Source organism: Rhodnius prolixus, unplaced genomic scaffold, assembly GCF_049639745.1.
Source record: "Rhodnius prolixus isolate KJV_2025 unplaced genomic scaffold, Rpr scaffold_3, whole genome shotgun sequence".
In the NCBI taxonomy this organism is placed as follows: domain Eukaryota; kingdom Metazoa; phylum Arthropoda; class Insecta; order Hemiptera; family Reduviidae; genus Rhodnius; species Rhodnius prolixus.
Genome location: NW_027411603.1, coordinates 7376348 through 7404132, shown reverse-complemented (window position 1 = coordinate 7404132; position 27785 = coordinate 7376348). Strand labels below are relative to the sequence as shown.

The window sequence follows — 27785 nt, the reverse complement described above, 5'->3', positions numbered from 1 at the left end:
AAATTAAACCTATAATCAGTTAAGAAAAGGTACTTATGATTCGAGAACTGATCTCGAGTCCCAGGTATCTTTTTCTAGGTATCTTGAGTGGTCAAAAATGCGCACACTACCTCTAATTAAGAATAAGAGAAAATAAAGTTATTACAAGACAATAAATAAAGCAAAAACCAACAGCTGAAGAGTATTTGCAGGAATAATCCCTGCAGTGAAAAATGCCTTCTTCGTAGACAGGACTTTAGACAGTCTTGGATTATTAGAGCCAGTTTAAAGATTGAATCACCACCTAAAGAAAAAAAACAAACTTTGGATGAAGTGATTGTTAAAACAACTAGACTTGAGAGAGGGAGTTGTTAAAAACCAATTAAATAAAAGACGAGATCAAGTGATTTAAAATTGAAGGAGTGTTCCAGTAAAGATAGAGGAACTAGAAATCTAGTTCCCGTGGGAATCAAACCATTTTCACTTGAATAGTTTTCAAATTTTTTTGTTTGCTTTCACCCGGATCACACACACATACACAACGCAAAGAGATATTGTTTCCCACAGGAAGAAGAACTTGAAGAAATTCTCTGAGTGTTGGTTTGGACGGCAAAGATGGTGGTTTGGGGGGGTCTTATCTAATTCCAGTCTGTTAGTTTGAAGATCCTTATTCATTATAGAAGAGTTAGAAGGGAACGTCTCCACCGCCCTCCCTTCGGTATCTAGCTTGTAGGAGAGTGGCGCTGCGCTACAGCATCCCTATGAACTAGTAAAACTTGTAATCAGCTTAGTTGAAACCAAGATCTTCTTTATTCTTACAAATGATTTTTAAGACTTAGTTTTTTATGTTTCTAGTTATTCACTGCATTCTCCCCATTGAACACTACAGTATTTCTTAATTATTTTAATCACTTAAATTCTGCTTAGTGTAAGAAAGAATGTTAAACACACACAGAGACATGGAAACCCGTGAATTTGGAAAATAATTTTTTCATACAACATACTTACGTTATTCTTACAACATTCTCAAGGGTCTGAATAATAAATGTTCAATAAACTTGAACTTTTCACTCAATGTCACCACAGATTTACTAAAAAATAAAGCTTTATTAAGATATCCGAGGCTAGATAACCGCGAGTTAGGCTAGACCCGCAAAGCTAAGATGTATTGCGGTACTAGTCTAATACCTTGCATTTTATTTAATGTGTTAATATGAGGAATTTAGAGTAAAGTATGTTAGGGCGGTTAGAGGCTAGTCCTGCAAAGCTAAGATGTATTGCGGTACTAGTCTAGGCCTTGCATTATATTTAATGTGTTAATATGAGGAATTTTGTGGTAAAGTACGTTTGCTAGTCGCCTCCGTCCACGACACCTAATTTGTGGTAGTTAGATGTAAAACCTGCCTTAAAAAAAATAGGCATTACTTTACTTTACTTTTCAGATATCTTTTATTAATTCCTAACTTCTCCCCTTTGTTTTATAAATCTGTTTTCATAAACAAATATTCATTGAAAAGCCAAAACCCTTTAGAAAAATTGTTACCCTGTTAACTAAGCACACTTAAACAATTTCCGTGTTTTCATCAGAAGAAAATCGAAGTAAAACAGCACATTAATAGTTAACTTTAACTCCCCATGTGTCTCTAAACGCTGTTCTTAATTTTTATCACAAAATGTTTCAAAACAAGATTGCTTACAACCAGTTAACAAGACCTAGACTAGAAGAAAACAAATTTGATAGGTTTTTCAAGAAAATAGCAAAACTAGTCAACTAGAGCACCTTTTTAAAATACATCACCAACTTACATCATTGTAAAGTTTAAACTTCTTCTACGTCTACGAAAGGTGTTAACCTAACTGCCATGTTATGGGAGAACGGCAGCCATGTTGTCTTTGACACAGTGTTGCGAATCTCATTACTTTTCTGTCATTTTAAGCCCCGTCGCCCTACTAAATAAATTTTCAGATCGTCCATCTAAAACTGAAGAAAGGATAGGGAGCTGGTTTAAAAGGAGACTGCCTTATTTTGTTAATAAATAATTATTAATCTTATTAAAATATCGGGGTATTAAATGTGATTGAAAATAAGTTGGAAGTTTTACTATCAGCTGTCAAAACAATAAGACCCATAAAGTTATAATAATAATTAAGTTTGAATAATGAAATTTTGCGTTAGCAATGCCTTCTGACGGAGGTGTCAAAAGGTAACGAACAGGCAACCGTGGAGAGAGAGGCTCCACCCTGTTAAATTTTCAGCTACAATTTCTTATAATCTCGTATCTCTTAATTAGTATGCCACGATAAGACTCGTCTAACAAACTTACAAACAGGTTATTTTTAATCTTAAAAGATTTTTCATTACGCCCGGATTTAAAATTTTTTGTACCAATAGGGAGTAGTTTCTATCAAAACTTTATCGTTTGCAAGAATTTTAAGCATCCTGAACAACAATGTGCAAAAATCTTCTCTTTATTAAGACAGAAGATACAATAAAAATACCACCGGAGACAGGTTTTCAGCCTCCTTCCAGGAAACGTTTAAGAATCTGGTTCAGCAGAGGAGCTCATTCTCTTTTATCTTGCGTTGAAGAATTGTCTTTCCATTTGCCAGGGTGTTGACTGTCTCAATAAATTATCCTAGAATCCGAAAATAAGGGATTATAATTTTAGCCTTAACTTTTACACTGTACCCCTCCGCTGATTTTGAGACAATTTGCTATTTTATTCAGAGTAACCAAGTTACCGGGAGGGTTGAACTCTTGCACGGGAAAAAATCAATTGATGATGGAAGAGAGAGTCAGCAATCAGCAATGATGATGTCTCATCCTACTCAGCTGACCCTAATAAATTCTTTTAGCCAGCCGCTACCAGCAAAGAAGTAGATAGTTTCCCATAAGGGGAGATAAGACTAGCTACTTTCTCAAGGATTTTGAACTTTTCGAGGATATCCCAGCCTAACAACAAAAAACAATGAATCTTTCTTCGGACTTAGCTCCTCATCCTACCTCATCCAACAAAGCATTCCCACCTCACACTGACCCATTGAATGTTGTCAACAGATTTTCATTTTATGGATAAGCACTGATTGGTTATCGGGTAAAATAATCCTACAGGATAGGATTAGCAGGACTTTTTACAGGTTTTTCTTGGGAGGGAGGTGATATCTTTAGTAAAAATTAACGCATAATAAAACCATATGGTGAGGACTTAACATGACTTTCTAATGCAGCAGTTTACTTAAAAATTAAAAAAAAAATTAAAGCATAATAAAACCATATGGTGAGGACTTAACATGACTTTCTAATGCAGCAGTTTTCTTAGACAAATTCCTTTAAATTTATAGTTTTTTGCACTGAGTTAACTTACTTCAATATTTTACGAATTAACTTAAAAAAGAACATTTAAAAAAAAATATTAAAACGCTAAAATCTATTCAATTGGTATTTTATTCAATTGGTGAATTGGTACTTTTCGAATTGGTCTATTCGATCTCGTTATTTTTCAAATTTGTAATGCTGGTAACATATTCAGTCTTAAATAACATTCAATACCTAAGTTAATAAATTTTCCTGACATTAAGTACATACTAGAATAGAAACCTAAAATTATCCTGAAGGCCCTTAATTTGAAAATGTTCCAAATAAAATTAGCAGAACTACGAGGTGTGACCATTAAATAACGGAGACTATTGCTGTAAAACAAATTATTTTAAATGTATACATATTTAGTTATTATCATCTTCAATATACACCCCTCCTCTATCCCTACAACGCTCCATGCGAATTTACCATTGTTCTGAAACTGTGCTGGAAGTCTTTTTCTGTGAGCACCTGCAAGACGCGTACCACTTTTTCTTTCACAGCTTCAACGAACTGAAATCCTGTTCCTTTTAATGTAGATTTGACTTTGTAGGGAACAGATTTAAAGTCACATGGGGGGGGGGCAGGTCAGGCGAATAAGGCGGATGGCCTAAAACTGGGATGTTGTACTTAGCTAGAAACGTCTTGACGACAGACAATGCAGTGTGAGCCGGCGCCGGTTGTCTTGATGGAGAACCCCGTGTGACTTGTTCTTCCACAAATCGGGTCGTTTTTTTCCTTTCTCTTTCACAGGAATTGAGCAAGCACCTCACCGGTAGTAATGTTGATTAATTATAATCGATGTTAATATGTTTATTTCTGTCTGGTCACTCTGCATTGTTTACTTGTATAGGAGTTCTATATTTTATTTCATTCTAAATTTCTTTTGGAAAAAAAAGTTTTTCATTTCTGTTTTATTTTTCTAATTAATATAACTTTTCATTTAATTAGTAAGTTTTATGTTTGGTAGGCACAACACAACTCTCCATCTATAATGTACTCTTTGTATGAACATGGATGTAAAACAATAAATAAATAAATTATAATCGATATTTCCCCCCGTTTTGGACGTGGAAGGGCGACCCAGGGGGTCATCATCTTCGACGTCTTCTCCCGGCCATCTTGGAAACGCTTGAACCACTCAAAAACTCGCGTACGACATTCATTGCCATAAACTTCTTTTAACAAAAAGATAAGTTTCAGTAGTGGTTTCACCAAGTTTCATGTGAAATTTCACGACAATTGCTCTACTACAAGTGTAGTATCATGTTTTCGGCAAAACGAAACTAACAACTCTTACACAAACGACGGTTCCGGTCAGACTGATTTCTCTACAAAACACGTGAGATGCTGCAATCGAAAGAGAAGGAGGCTTTACGCTGCACAGCTGTCCGGTCGTTAGGATTTGACGCATGCATAATTCTTCCTGTAGCAGCATCAGTCTCGTTATTTAATAGCCACACCTCGTATATTCCAAACAAAATTAGCAGAACTAATTTGAACGGAATGAAAACAAAATAAAAGTTTAAACAAAAATCGGTTAGCAGTCGATTTCGAGTAAATCCTAAAAAAGCTCAGCTTGCTTACCAGAGATACTGACAGTCAGACAAAAGCTAATTCGTAAAAATCACATTTTTTTTTTTGAGGGGAGGGACTCGTTGTGTCTTGAAAAGCGGATATTTCTGGTAGAAACTTGATAAATCGAAAATTTGACATTGATCGAAATACTTCCTTTTACGTAGTCCGATAAACAGGAAGTAAGAACGTTATTTTCGGATTTCTGAAATGCCAAAGTTATTAAGCTCATTTTTTTTGGGATGTATGAGGTTAATCATGATTCCTCAGCATGTGTTGAAAAAGAGTTGAAATTCATACAATGAATGGGTATTGTTACTCATGTACATTCAATGTATAATACATACATAAAAATCAGAACCAAAATGGGGTCTTATTTTCCCATATACCACCTTAACAACAATTAATTCCTTCCCACTAGGGTTATATATATCAGTCTTTTTTTTAAATTGTGGTTACGATGGAGAAGTTAGAGGGAAACAGAAACCTTTTCATAATCCATTTTCCTCATAAAAATATAAAAAAAAACTGCTATGAAAAATTACACTGTCATATGGCCTTGTCCATCTTTAGGGCAGGAGGATGAAAGAGTGTTTTTTTTTTTTTTTAGCTGTGGCTGAGAGGTGACTGGAGAGAGTTTGAGAATTAAAAAAAGGGTTAGAGTGTAAGGGGTTGTAGAAGGATTGGTACAGCCAGCCGGCCGGCCGGCACGGTGTGCGAGAAGTAGAGGAGTCAGAGGCTAAAATGAATGGATGAGAGTGTCCTTGATTTTCCATCCAAGAGGGCAAAGGGCGTGCCGCCCCCATTCAGCGAGGAAATAGCAGGATGAGAGAGAAAGACAGAGAACTGGTTGAACAACAGCAGCAGGGGGTAAAAATTAATGCATTAATTACCATTTCCCACAAGAGTGGAAATTGGAATGTCGTGTAAGAGGGCCGCAGCCCCCGCACACAACTCCTGGACGAGATGAGAGGTCGCCGTAAGACAGAGAGGGCGAGAGAGTGGGTAAGCTTTGGGTCCTCCAAAAGAGGGGGTTTTAGGGACTTAACAGTATTCCTTGCTTGTGGATCTTCAACTTTATTTAAAATCAATATTCTTGCAAAATCTATTTTCCACATTTTTTTTTGTGTACCAGCTGGATTATTTAATGAATTATTCAATCTGAATTACAAATTTTCCTTCCCCCACCACTCTTCTCTACCCTGTTAATAAAAATGAAATTCCAGTTAACCCACGGATCCAGTAGAAAAAAAGGCGGCGGAGAACTCCAAGCAATGGAGTGTCCTACAGGAATAGGATTAGTATGTGTCAACAAGGAAATGATCTAGACCAGCGTTTCCCAAACTGTGGTACGCGAAAAATAGAAATATCATAGAAACGTTTTTCCCTATAATACATAAAAATTATTTTAACTAATAATATCATAACAGTAAAGTTGTTAATATGTATAAGTAATAAGGTTAGTCTATCTCAAGATATACGAGGGTCGTTTGAAAAGTCCGTGCAAAAATAAAAACGACTTAATTTTTTGGGGTAAACCTTTTTTATTTTTCAACATAGTCTCCTTTTAGGCTTATACATTTCGTCCAACGCTGCTCTAGTTTGTTGATCCCTTCCGAATAATAGGATTTGTCCAAGTCTGAAAAATAGCCATTCGTTTCTGCAATCACCTCCTCGTTTGAATAAAATCTTTTTCCCGCCAGCCATTTCTTCATATTGGGGAACAAATAGTAGTCCGAGGGAGCCAAGTCTGGAGAACAGGAGGGATGTGAAACGAGTTGGAACCCTATTTCCATTAATTTTGCGACCACAACTTCTGAGGTGTGAGCTGGTGCGTTGTCGTGATGGAAAAGGACTTTTTTGTGGGCCAATCGTGGGCGTTTTTCTTGCAGCTCGGTTTTCAAACGGTCCAATAACGATGAATAATATGCACCTGTAATAGTTTTACCCTTTTCCAGATAGTCGATGAGGATTATTCCATGTGAATCCCAAAAGACAGTCGCCATAATCTTTCCGGCCGAAGGAACGGTCTTCGCCTTTTTTGGCGCAGATTCCCCCTTGGTAACCCATTGTTTAGATTGTTCTTTGGTCTCAGAAGTGTAGTGATGTATCCATGTTTCATCCACAGTGACGAAACGACGCTTAAAGTCCTGCAGATTCTTCTGGAACAGCTGCAAACCGTCCTTGCAACACTTCACACGATTTCGTTTTTGGTCAAGCGGGAGCAATCGCGGCGCCCATCTTGCGGATAGCTTTGTCATGTCCAAATGTTGATGCAAAATATTATGTACCCGTTCATTCGAGATGCCCACAGCACTAGCAATCTCACGCACCTTCACTCTTCTGTCATCCATCACCATATCATGGATTTTATCAATGATTTATGGAGTAGTAACCTCAACAGGGCGTCCAGAACGTTCAGCGTCACTTGTGCCCATATGGCCACTCCGAAAATTTTGAAACCACTTATAAACTGTTCTAATCGAAGGTGCAGAGTCACCATAATGTTTATCAAGCTTCTCTTTAGTCTCCTGAGGCGTTTTGCCTTTCATAAAGTAGTGTTTAATCAACACACGAAATTCTTTTTCGTCCATTTTTTGAAAATCACTCGACTTCCTCGATTCAAACGAATGCCAAACACAAAGAAATAGACCGATCTGGCTGAAACTTGGTGTGTGTTCTTCCAAGAGATGCTACTAACTAAACATAACCTCGATACGCGCCAGTTGCTACTCTCTGACTTTGCACGGACTTTTCAAACGACCCTCGTATGTTACGAGAAAATATAATAGCACATTTAACAGGATTCAAAATTGTCTTTCAAGGAGTATTTTCCCAAAACCGAGAACACTAATGATAATTGGATTTCAAACCAACTTCTATAAAGAAAATTTAGGAAACGCTACATCATTATCAATAAAAGATAAAGAAAATTTAATAGAATTATCATGTGGCAGAACTTAAATGATAACTATGTAAAGATCTGCTTAAAGAGACTGGATTGTAAGGAGTAAGCTCTATCCAAGCCACATTAAATTTAATTGGTACTTACAGAGGTAGTTGAATGCTTAAAAGAAATTAATTTAGAAGATTTGGGCACAAATATAATAATCCTAAAGGAAGAACTTTGTAAATTAATTAATAATTTTGAAGAGAAAAATATGTAGGCAATTTTTAATTATTTAAAAAAAATTTAAAACTAGGATCTTATACTTTACAGTTTACAAAGTGAACATGAACTTGAACTCCTTTTGTAACAGATACATTGTATCTCTATACAAATAAAGATAATAATAATAAAATAACACACTCGGAACAATAAATTTCACGAAATACAATCATTTCTACGAAGTGGTACAATTTAGCATGATGTATTACTACCAAGTGGTACGCGAGCCAAACAAGGTTGGGAAACGCTGATCTAGACGTACGAGGCCCTCCATGGAGAAGATTTGGTTTACAGGAGCAGGGATGTGTGAAGCGAAGTAAGCAAATACTACCTGAAATAAGGGAAAAGATGCGAGAAAGAGGGCACACAGTAGCGTATCCTGAATTATGATCCTCTCAGAAGGAACTGGGACACCATCGTCTTATACTTGGACAAGTTTAACGCCGCCGGAGGCTCAACTAGTACTTACCAATAAGGGGGTGAGAGGTCAAATACGTCTTAAGCCCTTTTATATTAGAGTCAACCCTATCTGATCTGATTCTAAGATCCTGAATTATTCTCTCTTGATCCCAAACGGTGAAAAGTTACCATTTGTTGGATATCATCTTAAAAAACCTTACAGCTGCAGCATCACCAACAATGACACCACAAAATGGGTTCAAGTGTTGATCCATAGAACGACACAGATCTTCTGTCCTTTTTTGGGATATTTATTTGGTCAAGTGATCTTCCCTTAGATTAAAAGAAAACTCGCGGTAAGTTCAAAAGTACATTTAGAAGCTGAAATCGGAAGTATTAATCCCAAGTTGTGTTTTTGGGATTGGGACAGGAGGCGTTCCACCACTTTTTGGGGGGGGGGTTCAAGGGTTTTACTTTGAATTCTTTTTTGAATTTTATAAATCAGAAAGTTGAAGACACATAATAATCACGTGTAATCCATAATTTTAAGAACAAAATATGTTTTTCTTATAATTGTTTAGTTAAATATAATAACACACACAAAAAAACGTTTTCCCAGATTTATGGAGACTGCAAAGAAGTGAGAAAGAAGGGGATAAAAAAGAAAGAAAGAAAATCCCTGACAAGAAGTTTGTATACATATTGGCATTTATGATTTACAGTTTGTTATTGCAGAAAGGACAACTGGATAGAGGAGTTCTGTGTAGCCGTACTATAGAAAGAAGTAACAGATAGAGCCCTAAGGAGTTCACTTTGAAGGGGCTCGGCTCCTATAAACATACACACCCTCTTCCATGTGAAGGAGAGGCGACCGACCCAACCCTTAACGGTAGGACCAAACCATTCGACCCACTATATCACTTCCATCTGACAAGAACTGCTTACTATATTTCTCAATGGATAAAACATTGGACAGGATTTCTAGCCACCAGGTTTTTTAGTTTTCCTTGTATTAAATAAGGAACAAAATAAAAATCGCTATCGGCTTCGAGGACCTGAGCCTCCCTCAAAAAATGCTTTTTACCAAATGACCGGTTTCTAAAATTTCCCACTTTTACAAAGTTTATGTTTTAGCATCCGTAACTCCGTTAAAGTCAATATTTCTTAACAAATAAATAAATCACAATGATAGGCCTAAGCCACGGTCCTAACTAAAAAATAAAACCTATGGTGACTTACAGGAAAATGATAGGAAATTCGAAATAGCAAACTATCTCCGGTGTAATGGAATAATCATCGTACAAACTCATTTTTGTTTTTAAGACAGACTCAATATCGATCTTATACGAGTATTCATACATACATAGGAGGTTAGGTCTAACTTCATGAATCAAACGACACGATAAGAGGATTGTAAACTTACACTTCCGTCAAAATCCTGCTTAAGTTTCACTTACCGTCTATGGGTAAACCAAGTTTACAGAAACCCAGTTTGAAAAATCGATTAAACAAAGTGGCACTATCGATCTATCGATTTACTTCATATTTGGTAGCAAACATCCAGGCTAAAGGCCTAACTCTCTAAACATAGCTAACTCCCCAGCTACCTTTTTTTTTGAAAAAAACAAAATCAAAACCACGGAAATAATACGACGATCCACCTGCTGTAAAGCTAGTATGTGTTGTGGTACTGAGTCCGATTCCCGGTCTTAAGCCTTGGATTTTATTTAATGGTTAATATGAGGAATTTATAGTAAAGTATGTTTGCTAGTCGCCTCTGTCCACGACACCTAATTTGGTAGTTGGAAGTAAAGCCCGCCTGAAAAAAAATAGGCAATTACTTTACTTTTTACTTTACGACAATCTTTAATACTTTAATATGGCAATCCTGAGTCCTAAAAGGGCAGCCTCATTCTCCTAAATATATTTTATTCTTTTTAACATTTTACTGAGTTGGAAGAATAGATTACACTGAAATGGCTGTTCAAGTAAGTAAAACCTCCTCTCAAAGTAGGTCCTTAAATGAATTTTCCATTTACAAGTGATAAAACTATATTTATCCACCTGTAAAGCTAATATGTATTGTGGTGCTGAGTTCGATTCCCGATCTTAGGCCTTGCATTTTATTTAATGGTTAATATGAGGAATTTACAGTAAAGTATGTTTGCTAGTCGCCTTCGTCCTCGACACCTAATTGGTAGTTGGATGTAAAGCCTGCCTGAAAAATAGGCAATTACTTTACTTCAATACGACAATCCTGAGTCCCAAAAGGATTCCTCCTACATACGTTTAGTTCTTTTTAACGTCTTACTGCGTCAGAAGAATACATTACTTAGAAATGGAGGTTAAAGTAAAACCTCCTCTCAAAGTAGTTCCTTAAATGAATTTTCCACTTAAGAGTGATAAAATTACGTTTTAATACGAACACCCACGAATCATAGTCCCGACAACTTTTACATTATACTATCCCAGTAAATAAGTAAAGCGGTGACCTTCCCCCTTTATATCTATCTATCCATCTACTGACGGACGGGGATGTTATCAGGTTTGAGTTATGACCGCCGAAGACTGGCGAACCTACACTCACCCAGTAAGTGGCCAGGAAATACCTTTGTCGGATTCATCCCCGCAAGTATTTTGTTGTGGCGGCGAAGGGTCAACCAAGCTTTCCGCCCTAGCCAAACAGTTGACCATCCACACACACACAACTGCCGGAGATATCTTGTGGAAGCCCGCAGTATATCACTCTGACTTAGTTCCAGTAGCCGACTTTATCACAACTAACAAATAACATCTCGAGAGTAATATATATGTATATGCTGTTTGTGAAAAGCTCATGTTCTATGTTTCTATTGTAGTGTAGAGTAAAAGATCGATTATTTTTCAACTTCAGGAAAAAGATGTATCGAATGAAAATGCAATATAGAAAATTTCACACGATCACTTATTATTTAGTATAATAAGTGATGCCATTTTATACCAAAAAATAAAAAAATAATAGTAGAATACAAAAAAAAAATTATTTGACAATTTCTACGCAAACTAACTCTTTGCCAAAGAACTTCTTATTAAACATGTTTACCACTCCTCTTCTAAGCCTCTTTTAAACGACAATAAACCCCCTGTCTTGTAATACGAGGTAAAAGGTTGCAGCGTGCTTCCTTTTATCATATTGTGACGCATGAAAGGACAATCAGTGATGAAGAGGGTACCTACCCATCTTCATATCTTACGAAATCTGTAACCACCAAGTGTGACGTCACCATTTGTTTTTTACACCCGCAAGCATAATTATTTTAAGGGGGGAGGGAATTGAAGTTAACCGTCACAAAACTTTCTACTTCCGCTGTTTATGAATTTAAATTTCCCTTAAAACTTACCGAGTTGATTTAATTATTAATAAAATGTTGACTATATAGTAAAATGTTACGGCATTTTAAAATTCTTGTTTATTGTATAAATTCAAATATATTTACCGTCATCATTCAGCGACTGCTACAGAATTTGAGTTGAATTATTGCAACGATTTACATTACTAGCACGGAGTTAAATCACAAAGTGGCTTCTGAAATAAATTATTTATTATTTAATGGCCAAAAATGTTTTGTCGTTAAATGGTGTTAATCTTTATTATTTAAGAAATTTATTATAAATATAAAAAGCTATGCGAAACCCGCAAAGCTAAGATGTATTTCGGTACTAGTCTAGGCCTTGCATTTTAGTTTATGTATTAATATGAGAGAATTTATAGTAAAGTATGTTAGGCGGTTATAGGCTAGACCCGCAAAGCTAAGATGTATTTCGGTACTAGTCTAGGCCTTGCATTTTAGTTTATGTATTAATATGAGAGAATTTATAGTAAAGTATGTTAGGCGGTTATAGGCTAGACCCGCAAAGCTAAGATGTATTTCGGTACTAGTCTAGGCCTTGCATTTTAGTTTATGTATTAATATGAGAGAATTTATAGTAAAGTATGTTAGGCGGTTATAGGCTAGACCCGCAAAGCTAAGATGTATTTCGGTACTAGTCTAGGCCTTGCATTTTAGTTTATGTATTAATATGAGAGAATTTATAGTAAAGTATGTTAGGCGGTTATAGGCTAGACCCGCTAAGCTAAAATGTATTGCGGTACTAGTCTAGGCCTAGCATTTTATTTATTGTGTTAATATGAGGAATTTATAGAAAGTATGTTTGGCGGTTATAGGCTAGACCCGCAAAGCTAAGATGTATTGCGGTACTAGTCTAGGCCTTGCATTTTATTTAATGTGTTAATATGAGGAATTTTGTAGTAAAGTATGTTTGGCGGTTATAGGCTAGACCCGCAAAGCTAAGATGTATTGCGGTACTAGTCTAGGCCTTGCATTTTATTTATTGTGTTAATATGAGGAATTTATAGTAAAGTACGTTTGCTAGTAGCCCCGCCTGAAAAAATAGGCAGTTACTTTACTACTTACTACTTTACTATAAAAAGCTATGACAGAATCAAGTACTTTGACACTTCACTCAAAAAGTAGTTAAATAGTAAAGCTCCAGTAATGTTCCAGCATGCGTGAGGTCACAATTCCCCTATCGGAAACCCTATTAAAATAAATTATTCCCTAACAAAATGGTTTCGTTACAAGAACTATAAGGGGATTTTTACAATCCCCTTATCAATCAAAAAACTAGATTTGTTTGACGGGGCTTTGTGTAAGAACTGTTACTATTTGTACAGCAACAGAATTGCGAGATGTCTATTGTCCTGTCTGTTAATGTACTCAAACGACAGAATTCCGTACAAATGGACAGAAGAAAAGAAAGGCCTATTTATTCAGGCGAGCTTTACGTCCAACTACCCAATATTAGGTGTCGTGGACGGAGGCGACTAGCAAACATACTTTACTATAAATTCCTCATATTAACACATTAAATAATTTTTTTTTTCCTTTACAGGGTGTTCTGCAGACTGTGTCAAGAAAGACACCGGTCTCACACAGTTTGGCGGAGACTGCAATCTCTAGGATACAGAATGAGAGATCTTTGGCAATGAATAATAAAAGTAGAAAGCAATTTCCATCTGATGATTGTACGAATGATTTTAAACAATCACAGTAGAAATAATTAACTTCATACGTTTCAAGGAATCGAACTTTATGATCGATATTGTTGTAAGCGAAGAGGAAAAAAACTTTTTTTGTGGTATATCCTGTATAAAATAGAACAAAGAAGTGAGAGTTTCAGGAGGCTGAATGTTTTAAGCGAAAACTACGCACTAAACCAAAAACTGTAGGCGTAAGCAACAAGGACCTGTTTTTCTTAAAGCGGCTGACATCTTTATCTTTTGAGGGAAGGCCGAGTTTCTGAGAGATTTTCTTCTCTGAATAAATCCTCTCTCTGTCTCTGTCTCTCTCTCATTCTCTCGATTAAGAAGTGAGATTCAAAGTAGAAGTTTTTACTCTCTTAGCAAGGAGAGAAAAAGATTCTAAGTGCATAAACTTAGGTTATGGTATAAATCTTTGGTTGGCATTGCCCAACATATCGCCCTAACACGGGCCATATATATTTCTGTCTGCCAAACACCCTTTTAACCTCGCATACAACATACCTAGCGCCTTATACTAAATACAGGGAAAGGACAGAGGAGAGATTGGGTGAACTAACCTTACACCACCGACCAGACTCTGTTCAGTAACAACAGTCAGGTTACCTACTCTTAACGTTTCCCTCTTTATCACGACTTCCGCTTTCCTTTATCCTCCACCCACCCACAACACACACTCTCTTGAAATACGATCATTCAGCATTTGTAAAAATTCAATTATAAGAAGCCATAAATACTTCATCAAAGTGTGTCGAACCTACGTTTTTCTTGTTACTTATATCGAAATCTTTATCCGTACCTCTTTGTTCGCTAAATATAATGAACACAGTTTCCGTTGAACACAAATTGTAGAGTTTTCCTCCATCCCTATAAAGAGCTCTCTTTATCAAAATAAAGTTCAAGTGCTCTTGTTTCATACTTTTTCTTTTATGGAACCAGACGAGCAAAAAGGTTTTTACAAAAATTTAAGTCTTCTTAAACTTTAAGACGGTTAGAATAAGAACTTTGTACAAGACTTACTTCTGAGCCGAAATTAACACCTTTTTTGGTGGAGATTTGGGCTTGGAGATCAGGGTAACCGCTCCCTCACTGCAGGCTACTCTCACTGAACTGTTCAAGAAATGGGATGATAAAGAACACTTCACCAGTGAAGAGTGAGGAGCTATGACGAATCAACTCCCGTCCTTTCTCTGGCTTCAAGGAAATGAGTAGGCCAATCAAGACGGTAGGAGGTCCCACTATCAGGATTGGGCTAATCCCCACAATTCTCAAGCAATCAATGAAGCGGGCAAAACCTTCAACCTGGGAAAGATGTTTGGAGGGAGATGTGGAAATCACGTATGAGGCTGCGAAGTGGTTTTTTATTTCATCCCAGCCAAATCCAACGTTGACTTCGTGCCGAAGAATAAATGGCACATGGATGGCTATTTCTAAAACAGTCTCTGTAGCACTAGGCCGCCCGCAGAATGAGTAGCCTTTGCTAGGTAACCCAGTTTACCTAATTAATTATTAGGAGAGTGCTGAGTGTATAGGCTCCAGGAAGTTGTTACCCCCAACCTGCGAACTCCCCTCCCTACCTAGGCTTACCCTAGATAGCCTAGAAGGTTACCAAAGTCGGAGGAGAATATACTCTTGCAGGAGCTCTCTTCATGTTGATGGCCCGCCAATCTGGTGTAATAAACATGACTGAATTGCCCCCCAATCAGAATATCCTTCACCATCCCCCCACTATTCTCAAGATGTCCCCTCTCCCCTTCCGACTATTACCTTCTAAGCACTCAGTTTAATGAACTCTGCGGCAGGGCCTTCAACAATGAGAATGATCTTCAGCACTTCATTGATCCAGAGTATTCTGCAGCTAAATCAATATTTTTAATCAAGCAAAACAGCGACAAATTGATGGTTACTACATTGAGGATATGCCTGAATATTTCTCATCTACATATACATATTATGTTTATAACAGCGCTGTATGCCTAGATTTAAAGGTAAGATAAGGGAGAATCTCAAATATGACTATATAATGCGCAAAGACTTAAAAAGAATATCAAGATGGCAAAGAAGAGGAAACTGTGTAAGCAGCCCCCCTCTCCAACCCCTTGTCGTCCTTCTGCTTTATGTAAGACCATAGGGGGGGTTATTAAAAGTAGGCTTAGCCTACCACCCTGAGGTACCCCCCTCCTGTAGATATATATTATATAGCATAAAGAGAGCCACTTTTACATTTTTATAGTCTTAGTTCTTCAGCTTCTCCTTACTCCAGTATTCTAAACTTGGTTTTCCCAGCAAAGAAATACCTCACACCACAATAAGACGTAAATCTAAAGTAATATTCATCCCTGGAGAAAGCCATTCCCTCCAATGCTTCTCTACTACTACTGGGCTTTGGAGAAATGACTGAAGTAAGAAATAGAAGACGACTGATATTGTTTTTTTGTTTTTTTTCTACAAAAAATTCTGTTATCTTTATAAACTTTTATATCAGAACACTCTACGTCATCATGTGGCACCAACAATCGTACTCAGTTTGCTTTTCATCATCACCTAAGCGTATATTTTATATTTCATTTTCCTTCAAATGATGTCACCAATAAAACAGGTTTTAACTTGTATTTGTTTTTTGTTTTCCTAAATTACCATTTCTTCTCAAATAAAAGTTTTTCATTTACAAACTATTGAGTTTCACTAGATTTGTTTGACGCGGCTTTATGTAAGAACTGTTACTATTTGTACAGCAAGAGAATTGCGAGATGTCTATTGTCCTGTCTGTTAATGTATTCATACGATAGAAGTCCGTATAAATGGACAGAAGTAAAGTAAAGCCTATTTATTCAGCCAGGTTTTACATCTAACTACTACAAATTAGGTGTCGTGGACGGAGGCGATTAGCAAACATACTTTACTATAAATTCCTCATATTAACACAATAAATAGAATGCAAGGCCTAGACTAGTACCGCATTACACATTAGCTTTGCGGGTCTAGCCTATAACCGGCTAACAGACATTACTATAAATTCCTCATATTAACACATTTAATAAAATCCAAAGCCTAGACTAGTACCGCAATACACATTAGCTTTGCGGGTCTAGCATCTAATCGCCTAACATACTTTACTATAAATTTCTCATATTAACACATTAAATAAAATCCAAAGCCTAGACTAGTACTGCAATACACATTAGCTTTGCGGGTCTAGCCTATAACCGGCTAACATACTTTACTATAAATTCCTCATATTAACACATTAAATAAAATGCAAGACCTAGACTAGTACCGCAATACACATTAGCTTTGCGGGTCTAGCATCTAATCGCCTAACATACTTTACTATAAATTTCTCATATTAACACATTAAATAAAATCCAAAGCCTAGACTAGTACTGCAATACACATTAGCTTTGCGGGTCTAGCCTATAACCGGCTAACATACTTTACTATAAATTCCTCATATTAACACATTAAATAAAATGCAAGACCTAGACTAATACAGCAATACATCTTAGCTTTGCAGGTCTAGCCTATAACCGCTCAACTACCGTGGTGCCTAAATGTACAATCTTATTGTTCATATGTATAAGTGCTGAAGGTGATTTAGTCCCTTAGTCGAAAGCTTGGCAAAAGATAAAAAAAAATAATGACTGAAACTGGCAATTATCTTTCTTCCTTGACTTTTTTCTTTTTCTTTTTGGTAAGTCAAGTTTTTGGCACGTATTGTTTGGTAAAATCTGGATGTGTTTTTTAATATTATTATTATTATTATTTTAGAACCGGTACATGAGCAAGTGAAGCGTTAAGAAAGAAGTCATCGTATGTAATAAATTAGAAGAGTTGCAGGGAGTATAAGGGAGCCAGGAGGAGAAAGAGAAACCGGAGGTTTTCTTCAGTAAGCTGGAGCATGGAAACCCTATCGCCTTCTTCATTTTTTTCTTGCTTTGTGGAATGAGAAGGGAGGTGGTAATGTCGGAAACAAGTGGCTCTCAAGAAAAACGTTTCATATCTGATTTATTGGTCAGCTGGGGGGAGAATACGAGAAAGGAGGACCTTCTCCTACAACAGCTTACTTCTTCTTACTATATCTGTATACAGATATCCGGGCACTTTCACACACACACACACACACACACACACACACACCGGCGAGAATCCTATATAAATTAGTTCAACCAAAATAGGGAGGCGTGCAAAATACGACACACTAGGGCCCTACTAACGACGGAGTGGTGCGCATGTTTATGGCTACGTGAGATTTCAGAATATCCTCAAGGCCTTCGACCCCTGACATCATCACACCTGACATTCCATACCTTATATTTATACGGCAAAAAAAGAGGTTTACATATTTGTTCTGTTTTTTTCTTTTCTTTTGAATTAAGAAAATCAAGAAACACAAATAGGGTAAATCATAAACAAAAGGTATACAGAAAAATAAAAGTGATAAATAAAATGAACTCATTAAATAATGGGATGTTGAATAAAATAATAACCGTTTTTTAAAAATAAATTATCAACAATTTATTCCTGATTGAGATTAAGCTCTTTGTGGTTTCCTAAGTGATCGGAGAACTTGTACGAAAAACTTACCTCGGCAACAAAAGGAAATGGAAGCCATAAACCCGCCTACCCCCCACTGGACAAGTGAAAGAGGCATATCCTTCTGTGGTTAGGATGGCCTACAAGAAAACTGGTCCGAAATGTAGGAATACCAGCAGACAACCAGCCGACAACTCCCTCCAAAACCATCACGCTAAGAGATCAAATCATTTAAAGTGGTGAAAGATAAAATACTGACAATGCCAGTCATAATTTATTGATTTGCCAAGCTTTCTGTCCCAGGGACTAGGTTTATCTTTAGGGTTTATATTCAATTAAACGGGCACCTGTACCGTAGGGACAGAAGTCGTTTCATCACCCTGAAAATAACCTACATCATTAGGTTGAAAGCTTGACCAAAGTATAAATAAAAAATTATGACTAAACTTGACAATACTCTTTACGAAGGTGCCACGATAGCCGAGCAGTTATAGGCTAGACCCGCAAAGCTAAGATGTATTGCGGTACTAGTATAGGCCTTGCATTTTATTTAATGCGTTAATATGAGGAATTTTGTAGCAAAGTATGTTAGGCGGTTATAGGCTAAACCCGCAAAGCTAAGATGTATTGCGGTACTAGTCTAGGCCTTGCATTTTATTTAATGTGTTAATATGAGGAATTTATAGTAAAGTATGTTTGCTAGTCGCCTCTGTCCAGGACACCTAATTGGTTGTTGGACGTTACTTAAATTAGGCGATTACTTTTTACTTTATTCTTTAGTTTCACCCAGTTTTTCTCCATCTATAAAAACTGTTTTACAGCTATGAATCGACCAGCTGCTGGATTCATCGTTATCGCCTAAAGACGTGAAATGCTATCACCAGTTCAGGACGGAAGGGTTTTTATTTTATTTTATCCCCAAGTAGTTCCGAATACAAAATATATGCTATTGTATTCATGACTGGACATGCAATAAAACGGTCATTATAATTTTTATTTCCACCCCCATTACATGAAAAAATAAAAATACCAAAAGTAACCTTACATGAACTAGTAGAGAGATCCGTAACTATGTACGCACCTATCTTGCTCGACAGTTCGTGCTTTATTATTCAATCTTGGGCTCTTTTCCTCCTGAAAAATAGCAAAAAATGACACGTTTTAATGAAGCTAAAAATATACTATAAATATATTAAAATACACACAAGGTTTGCCTGACCCATAGGTCATTTTGACTATAAATTTAGTAGCCTTTTAGGATATAGGGCTATACAGGGTGTTCATTTTAAGACGGCTCCAATGCATTTCATGCTTAAACGGTTGATCTGAGCAAAAAATAGTAGAGGAAAAATTTGTTACCCGTCACCTCTAGTTTCAGAATATGTAACTTGATTTTAGATTCCTGTCCGCATACGCGGCTGACGCGCGACCAAAAGTGAGGGTTCGCAGTTGACCCCCATTTTCACATACACAGTTTAAAGAGAATAAAAAGTTATGAAAAAAACCGGAAACCGCAATTCGATACCTTTAAAATTAAAGGTGCTAGGCCATTTCAAAATCTGGTATTTATTAATCATATTTCAATGATTTTAACTTGTCATCAAAGAGAAAGAAGAGCACGTGATAGGTCATTTTTATGGATTTTTTCATCCCCTTTTTACTAAAAATATTGCCACGGCAGTAAAGCTAGTATTATTCTTAATATCGGGAAATAAGTCGTTTTCAAAGTGATTTTTCTAAGAAAAATCAAATGTTAATAAGCTTTAGATGTTTTCAAGCATACACAAAATGGCTAAAAATTAATTTTACATCTGTTACACACAAGAAGGTTTAATAATTATTTGGTCATTTTGGGAGAGTTGCGTTTAATTACCCAAAAAAAAATTGCAAATCTCCTGCCACATATTTAAATGTTCAATATCTTACATTTAAAGGTACAAACTTATTCCTTAATTTATCAAATAATGCACTTTACGCAGCTTGTGCAGCATGTAGTGTGCCTTCAAAGGTGCCTACTCTGGCTCGCAAACCAGGTTAGCCAGGAGGTTATCCAACTGCTTTCTGTATCTACCAGATCAGATACAGACAGTCATTTAAAAATGCGAATGTGCCAGCCAGAGGCAACGCTTAATTCCAATTCTACTCAGACTCAGCTTTAAAAATAATTTTATGAAGTTTAAAATAATATTGTTAAGAGTAATTTTAACAATTGAAAAATTGGTTTGGTAAATTCGACACTTTTGAGTTGGCTGATTTAGTTTATAGGCTTTTTAACTGGTTGCAAGATGGTACCCGATTCAAACTATCTTACGTATTTTCACTTTCTGTGTTTTTGAGTTCGGCTGCTCTCTCTTTCTCCTTCTCTCTCTCACTCACACACAATGATTGTTAGAAAGAGAGAGACGGTGAGAGAGTTGTGCCCAGTCGCACTCAGCGATCTCTGGCGAAATTTATAACAATCAACCTTTATTACCACCTAGTTATGCAGAATAACTGAGCTTACAGCATTTAATGTTTGAAAAGTCTGATAATTGAACGGTAATTACTGAAGTCTTAGAAAAAAAAAGTATGACAATTTAAGACGGATTTTTATAAAGATTTTTTTTTCTCTCCTTATCTATAAAAACTAATAACAAAAAATTTTGAATGAAAAGGCATTCAAACATTATTATTATCTAGTTTTCTTTACTATAAATGCACAGATAAATGAAGAAGAGTAAAGTTTATAGATTGAAATAGAAGAGGAAATAGAAGGACGTAATTCTGTGAAAGATCTATGACCGTGGAAAACGCCCTTCTTGGGGAAACTATGAAAATGGAAAATAAAAAAATAGCCTAACCGACAGTTACGTTTGGCAGTTTGAACCAAAGAAGTGTTGACAATTCTGTTTGTCACGGAATAAAAAAAAAAACGGAAGGAAACCCAAAGTGACGTATGTAGCGACAGCACAGTTGACCGATCCAAGTCGCCACCCTATCCTGCTTCCTTATTGCTTTTATCTCTTCGTCACCCCCCCATAGTGTGTAGGGCCGAGGGACATCATAGTTTTCTCCAACAGTTTGTTCAATCTTCCTTTAAAGTTGTCCCCTTACTATGGCTGCTCAACTTATATATAACTTAAGGAAAATCTTTTTCTTCTTATATATATTTATATAATAGAAAATCAATCTATGTTCTTTTGAGGAAAAGAGTGCTTCGTTTGAAGCGTTGGATCGGCAAATCTTGAATAAGGGCTATTAATGCTGTACTATCCCTTATCATGAATAAAAATTAATAAATTCTATAGGGAATAAATACAGGGTGTTTCAGGGTTAAGTGTCCTAACTGAAAATATGAATTTAGGACCTCAAAACAGGAAAAATTTTCCTTTGGAGGTATGCCCGTAAACGCTTTGTTTATGAGATATTCACGTCTAAAGATTTCCATTTTATGAATTATTATTAAGTAGGTTATAATAAAAAAAAAATTAATAGAGTCTTCCAACTACTTCATTAATAGAAAATTATGAAAATTAAAAGTAAATAAATAAATAATAAATAAAATGAGGAATCGGTATCTTTCTTCCACAGCAGCAATAGCCGAACGGCACTGGATTGCTGATTAATTGATTCAATTACTCTTCTTCATAAAGAATGAAGATCATTAACCAGCATTTCATAGACTATACATAGATTTTAGAAAGAATGATAAATTGCATTGTATAACTGCTAAGCTTGGGGTGCCATTAAAGGAAAAGTCTATGAAATGCAGGACAATGATCTTCATTCTTTAAGAAGAAGAGTAATTGAATCAATAACAGCAATCCAGTGCCGTTCGGCTATTGCTGCTGTGGAAGAAAGATACCGATTCCTCATTTTCTTTATTTACTTTTAACTATCATTATATTCTATTAATAAAGTAGCTGGAAGACACTAATAATATTTTTTTATTATAACCTACCTAACAATAATTCATAAAATGGAAATCTTTAGACGTGAATATCTCATAAACAAAGCGTTAACGGGCATACCTCCGGAGGAAATTTTTTTTCTTGTTTTGAGGTCCTAAATTCATATTTTCAGTTAGGACACTTAACCCTCAAAAACACCCTGTATACATACATATCCATGTTTTGAGTTTGCACGCGCATTGAATCACACAGACCCAAAGCACAACCAAATATAGACACAATCACCCAAGCTCTCCTTACACGTCACAGTTATTATATTACAAAATTTAGTTACGTACGTAACATCGTGTTTCCTTATTGTTTTTATTTGTGTTACTTATACGTGGGTTCATACAAATAGTTAATCTAATAAACTCCCACGTATTGTATTAGAGTGAGGAAAGTAACACAAGAAATGTGCGGTTTCAGACCCAATCGTCAGCGTCGAAAACAAAAACAGATTAATGAAGCGGTGATACTTGTTATGCAGCCAACGTAACAAAACTAATGCCGCTGTAGGATGGTTTCCTCTATAGCCCCTACCAAGTTTTCACTTCCCCGTTTTTCCTTACTTCCAAACCCAAGTATCGGATTGCTCTGTTTCCTCGTGTTTGCAAAAGGAAAATTTCTAGAACAATAATGTAGTTAATATCAAAGAGAGACATGGACTGGATTAGAAAAGAGAGTGGCATAACTTGGCACCTCACATACTTAGTTGGGGGCTTAATATTTCCTTGTCACCCCCCCGAAAAAGTTTTTGGAGTAGTACACCACCCACACATGGCACTTTACCAGCCCCCCTTAACATTATGAATTCTCTTAGCCATCACGAAGGAGTTGAAGTGGTTATAAGTGTAACGAAAGAAATGTTAAAACTGAAGTCTAAATAGTTTTGCGTAAATTTAAATAAACCCCTTGACTAAAAAAAAAAATATATATATATATATGGGGTTTCCCTAAAAATATAAGTCTTATTAATTCTAATTTTATACAGATTATTCGAGAAATGTGTGCCACATGAAAGTAACCTAGCCATTTATTCCAATTCTCTTTAAAATATATGTAAGTTGGTAAACACAGATTTATTATTCTGTAAAGAATAATAACAAATTATTATAGTAGTGTTACAAATGATTCCTGCAAATATAATATAAATAAAACAAACCTGTAAAGAATAATTTAAATTACAAGTTCTTTCAACCAACTAAATAAAAATTACACAAAGTAAAACAATCAAGCGTCTCTAAGTTTCTAAGAACCTTCACAGTCTTATAACCTGCACTCGCGTTCATGGTCTGGATCGTGGAGCGCTCTACTGGACATTTACATACATCAATTTTGGACGAAGTTCTTAAACAAGAAATGATAAAGTGCATTAGAATTGGTTTGAAGTTGGTTAATAATCTGCATCATCTTTATCTGATGAATATCGCAGAAGATGAAGATGCTGAGGAATTTGATGGACAGTTCGCTGATTAGGGGGGCTAGGCAAAAATTTCTGTAAGATGAAAGTACTCCGTCCAACATCCAATGGAGGCGGATTAGAAGTAGGAAACAAAGGCAATAAAATTATACTTTTATTGTTTTTTTTAAGATACTTGATCGTCAAATGCGAAAAAGAATGGATACTCCAAATGGGAAGTAGAGAGATTGCTCAGAAATTGGAAGAATTTATATGGAACTGCTATTGAACACAATTTTCGGCAGCAAAAACTTTTTTTGCTTACCTTGACAAAATGCTGAACTTCTGATCATCAATCTTCAAGAGCACGAAGACTCGGGTTCTAAAAAAAAAAGAATCAGCACGAACACCTCTTGGTAGTATACAGGATGAACCAGTAAGTAATGTCCATAGGCCTACTGTGTGTAGTACATCTAAAGTGGAGTTCAATGACCTATTGGCCAACTTCATATTTTCCACTGTTCTTAAGTGACGTCACTTTAATTTTTTTTCTAAAATCATTACTTTTTTCCAATAAAAATGTTATTACTCAGAAAGTTTTAGTCCGAATTCGATTCTGATGACACGGTTAGAAAGAGAGATACATTTCCTAAAAATTGATAACATTTCGAAGCATAAGTTATTCTCCAAACAGCCTCAATCTTCCTCCAGAAAATGGGTAAATAAAAGGAATCGAATTTTTAAAGAAAACTCATTAGGCCCTTATGTGATCATTATCAGACCTAGGTGCTGGCAATTTTTATAAAAGTTTCCTTGTTTAATGGTCTTTCAAACGGTATATCATTTTCCAGGATTCCTTTTATCTTCGTTTGAGAAATTACGTTTGTTTTGCTAGAAAACGTGTTTACGAGCACTAACAGTGTTAGTTATCAAATTGTTTAATTCATTGAAAACTCTTTTAGATGGACCAGTAGTAAATTTTTAAAGTAGATTGTCTTAAAATAAGGAAGTCAAAGGTTATAAATTGCACTTTAAACATTTACTTCTGATCTCTCTGAAATATTTGAGAAAATGTTAGGAAATATTTTAAAACAAGTGCTAATTTTAGATTTTAGTGAGATTTTAGAAAAAAAATCTAAAGTGACGTCACTCAAGATCAGTGGAAAATATGAAGTTGGCCAATACGTCATTGAAGTCCACTTTAGATGTACTGCACACATTAGGCCTATGGACAATACTTACCCTGTACAGTAGACTTTTGGCTGAGCTAAGCAGGTATAAAGAGAGAAAGTGAGGAATGTAGCGTCCAAGAGGCGTTAGAAGTCAGAAGACAAGTGAAAAGGATGGGTCCAGTACAAGAAATTGGCAGGTAATTGTACATCGACAGAGAAGAGCAATCTCACTTCCTCGAAATAGTAGCTGTGAAACAGGGACTAGGTACAGTGTTTATCTGGATATAAAAGGGTAATTGTAAATGTTAGTCGAGAAGGATCATAGAATTCGCACACGGAGAATTGGCGTGAATGCGGTTAAGAGATTCTAAGAACAGAAGTCGGCAGCAAAGGACTCTATTTGCGTTAGAATCAATATAGACTAAGGGCAACAAAATAGTTTAAAATCAATGGGTATCATAGCACGCAATTAAGACAAACATTTACTTTGCTATAAACGCAATGTTAATTTAAAAAGTAAACTTCAAATAAAAGAAGAAAATTGGCATTTAACACGATTAAAAATAATATTTGAAGAGTAAATACGGTAAAAGAGATTTAAACGGTAAGATTCAGAATAGAGGGAGGAGCAAATGCGGGCTGGCGGAAGACAAAGAGCACTGGAGAGAACATGAGGTCAGGTGGAAGAAAGAGAGGGAATAAAAAAAAAAAAACGAGTGAACATTAGGGTGAGTGTTTTCTCTTTGTATTTAAATCAGCTGTAGGGAGATAGTAGGAACAGCAGCAGAAGATCTGTTATAGAAGAAGGGAGAGAACGAAGTGTTATGCAGAGCTTAACCTTTTTAGTGGAGGGTGGAGGTTTGCCCTACAAGTACTCAGATGGATATAAAAAAAAAAGGGCCGAGAAAGAGGAGGAAGGGAGAAGAGGGAGGAAAAAAACCTCTCGATCTCAGGCAGTTAATACTAGAGAGGGTGTTCCTCCTAAAGGGCCAGCTTATACCAGTCCCTTCACTCACCCACCTAAAAGAAAGAGAAACTCACAGAGTTACAGATAGAGTATAACCTTAAGGGCTGCGAAAAAAAAACAAATATTTCATTTGGTCGGTTAAACACTACGACCGGAGCCCGACCGTCCGTCCACACAGGAGTCCTACCACTACCTACTCAGCACAATCCTCTTTGCGTCACAAGTCTGGAGCGGGTCTTACCAAAGCTGCCCTCTGAGGTAGAATATAGTTCCTTTTTCCTCTTCTTGTGTTTTTTTAGGGAACTGACCCTAATCTACTTAAAGCTAGAGTCCTATGAACTCTCTCTTTTGCCACCCTTACACGCAGTCAAACCGTTCCAATTCACATTATACTCTCGACAACTTCCCTTTCTTTTTTGCAACCATCACCTAACTTCCGCTTCTTAGACAGAAAAAAGCTTTATAGCAAACTAGAGTGTAAATTTTCTTGCCTCTATCCAGAGCTAACAGCACATACTATCTCTTCCGATAAGAACATATTTCTTCTAACGACTTCCCGGAGGACCATGACCATGATAATAGAAGATAGGCTTCAATCGAGTTACTAATTGAGCATTAAATATCTCTCTCTAAATCTGAAATTCACAGATTAAAGATATCACTCCTCTGAGTTGCTGCTAAAATGTAGAAAAATATATACATAGAAAAAGAAAGAAAACTAAAATTTCATTTTTTAAAAAATCTATACATAAATTGTAACTAACTAGAAAAGAATTGGACAACTATTTACAATTTTACATGCAAATAACAATATAGTAATTATATCATGATAATAATAATAATAGAGCACTGATCCATCCATTAGTTATAAGTAAGGAACGGATTTTTATGTATTTAAAAATGCCAAATATTTAATTAAAATATGCATTTATTTTCGTCAATTATGTGGAAAATATGTGATTTTCTTAAAATATTTTCTGGAATCTGAAATTTTAACCGAGGAGATTAAGGAATCTACATCACTGAACAAAGATCGGACAGTTTCTGCTACTCGATGCAAGGCATGAGCAATACACGTCACATGAATTATCTTAGGATAAAATACCTGAATAGATTGCCCAGCCTTGACCATGTTGGGGGCAGCATCAGAGAGAACCAAAAGAACTTTTTCGTTCACAACTCCACTGGGCCATAGGATATGCATTGAGGCATCGAAGGATCGTGAAATGGTGGAATGATTGCATTTTTCGAGAACCTCACAGTTCAAAAGGAATGGCTTTGAATCCACATCAGCATCACTGTCAAATTTTCCAATAACTGCATTGGCAATACACCTGCCCTCAACGTCAGTGATTTCATCAATTGACCATCTTTGATATGTTCTCGAATTTTGGTTAGTGTATCTTTATAGATATCTTCCAGGTAGTTTTTCCGCAGAGTGCTCTCGTCAGGCATTTTTTTCCCAATATAGGTCTCTAAGAATCCTTTGAAATGAGGATTTTTAAGTTTGTGGAAAGGGATATCTGCTCTAACCAAAGCCCGACACAGATCTGTACTCAGAGTAGACTTACTTGATGATGGAGATGTAAGGAAGGCTTGATAGGACGTCCTCTCTTTCTTTCTGTTTTTATTCTCTATGTGCGATCCGGTGGCAATATGTTGGGTGACTTGGGAACGTTGAGAGCAAGAAACGCGCTTGTCACAAGCTGTGCAGTACAAAATGTCTCAAATCACTTCGAAAAAGTTCTGCAGGAAACTCGCGAAGATATTTAGCAACCAGTTGTTTGTTTGAGGCCGATGTTCGTGGCATTTCACCCAAAAAAAGAATACACTAAGTGACCGAACGAAATGAATTGGACACTTCAACGAAGAGCTGAAAGAACAGACAACGTCAGACAACTTCAAAGAACTAACAAGTGCCCGTCACTGTTTAGCAGCATTCTGTGTAAATTACAATAACCATTGTACCCACTGAGATTCACAGCCCTACAGTCTGTGATTCACGGTTCCTGTCAACCACCTCCCAATTATGAAAATATGCCCAAAATGAAAAATATGAAAAAATATTTCTACATATTTTGATTAAATATGTAGAAATATTTATTTATTTTAATCAAATATGTATAAATATGCGATAACATTCAAATATGTGGAAATATGTGAAATAAAAGTAGACTCAAATGGCTTAAAAAGTGTCAGTATGAATACTTCTAGTTGAAAAA

The 27785-nt window shown here is 36.1% G+C and overlaps 1 protein-coding gene across 16 annotated transcripts in view; it reads right to left on the bottom strand.

The window, feature by feature from the left end:
* LOC141453431 (uncharacterized) overlaps positions 1–27785 on the bottom strand; it is a 330813-nt gene that overhangs the window by 30183 nt on the left and 272845 nt on the right. For 11 of the 16 annotated variants that reach the window (XR_012457990.1, XM_074126657.1, XM_074126666.1 and 8 more), the window contains one exon: positions 19175–19227. The exons of 2 other annotated variants lie outside the window; for them this stretch is intronic. Coding sequence is in view for 11 of the 14 variants with exons in the window: in XM_074126657.1 (XP_073982758.1) it covers positions 19175–19227 (53 nt within the window). In the remaining 3 variants the exon portion in view is untranslated. Of the gene's footprint in view, positions 1–1785; positions 1904–19138; positions 19228–27785 lie in introns of those variants that run through there. 3 more of the 16 variants (XM_074126661.1, XM_074126663.1, XM_074126659.1) reach the window with 2 other exon arrangements.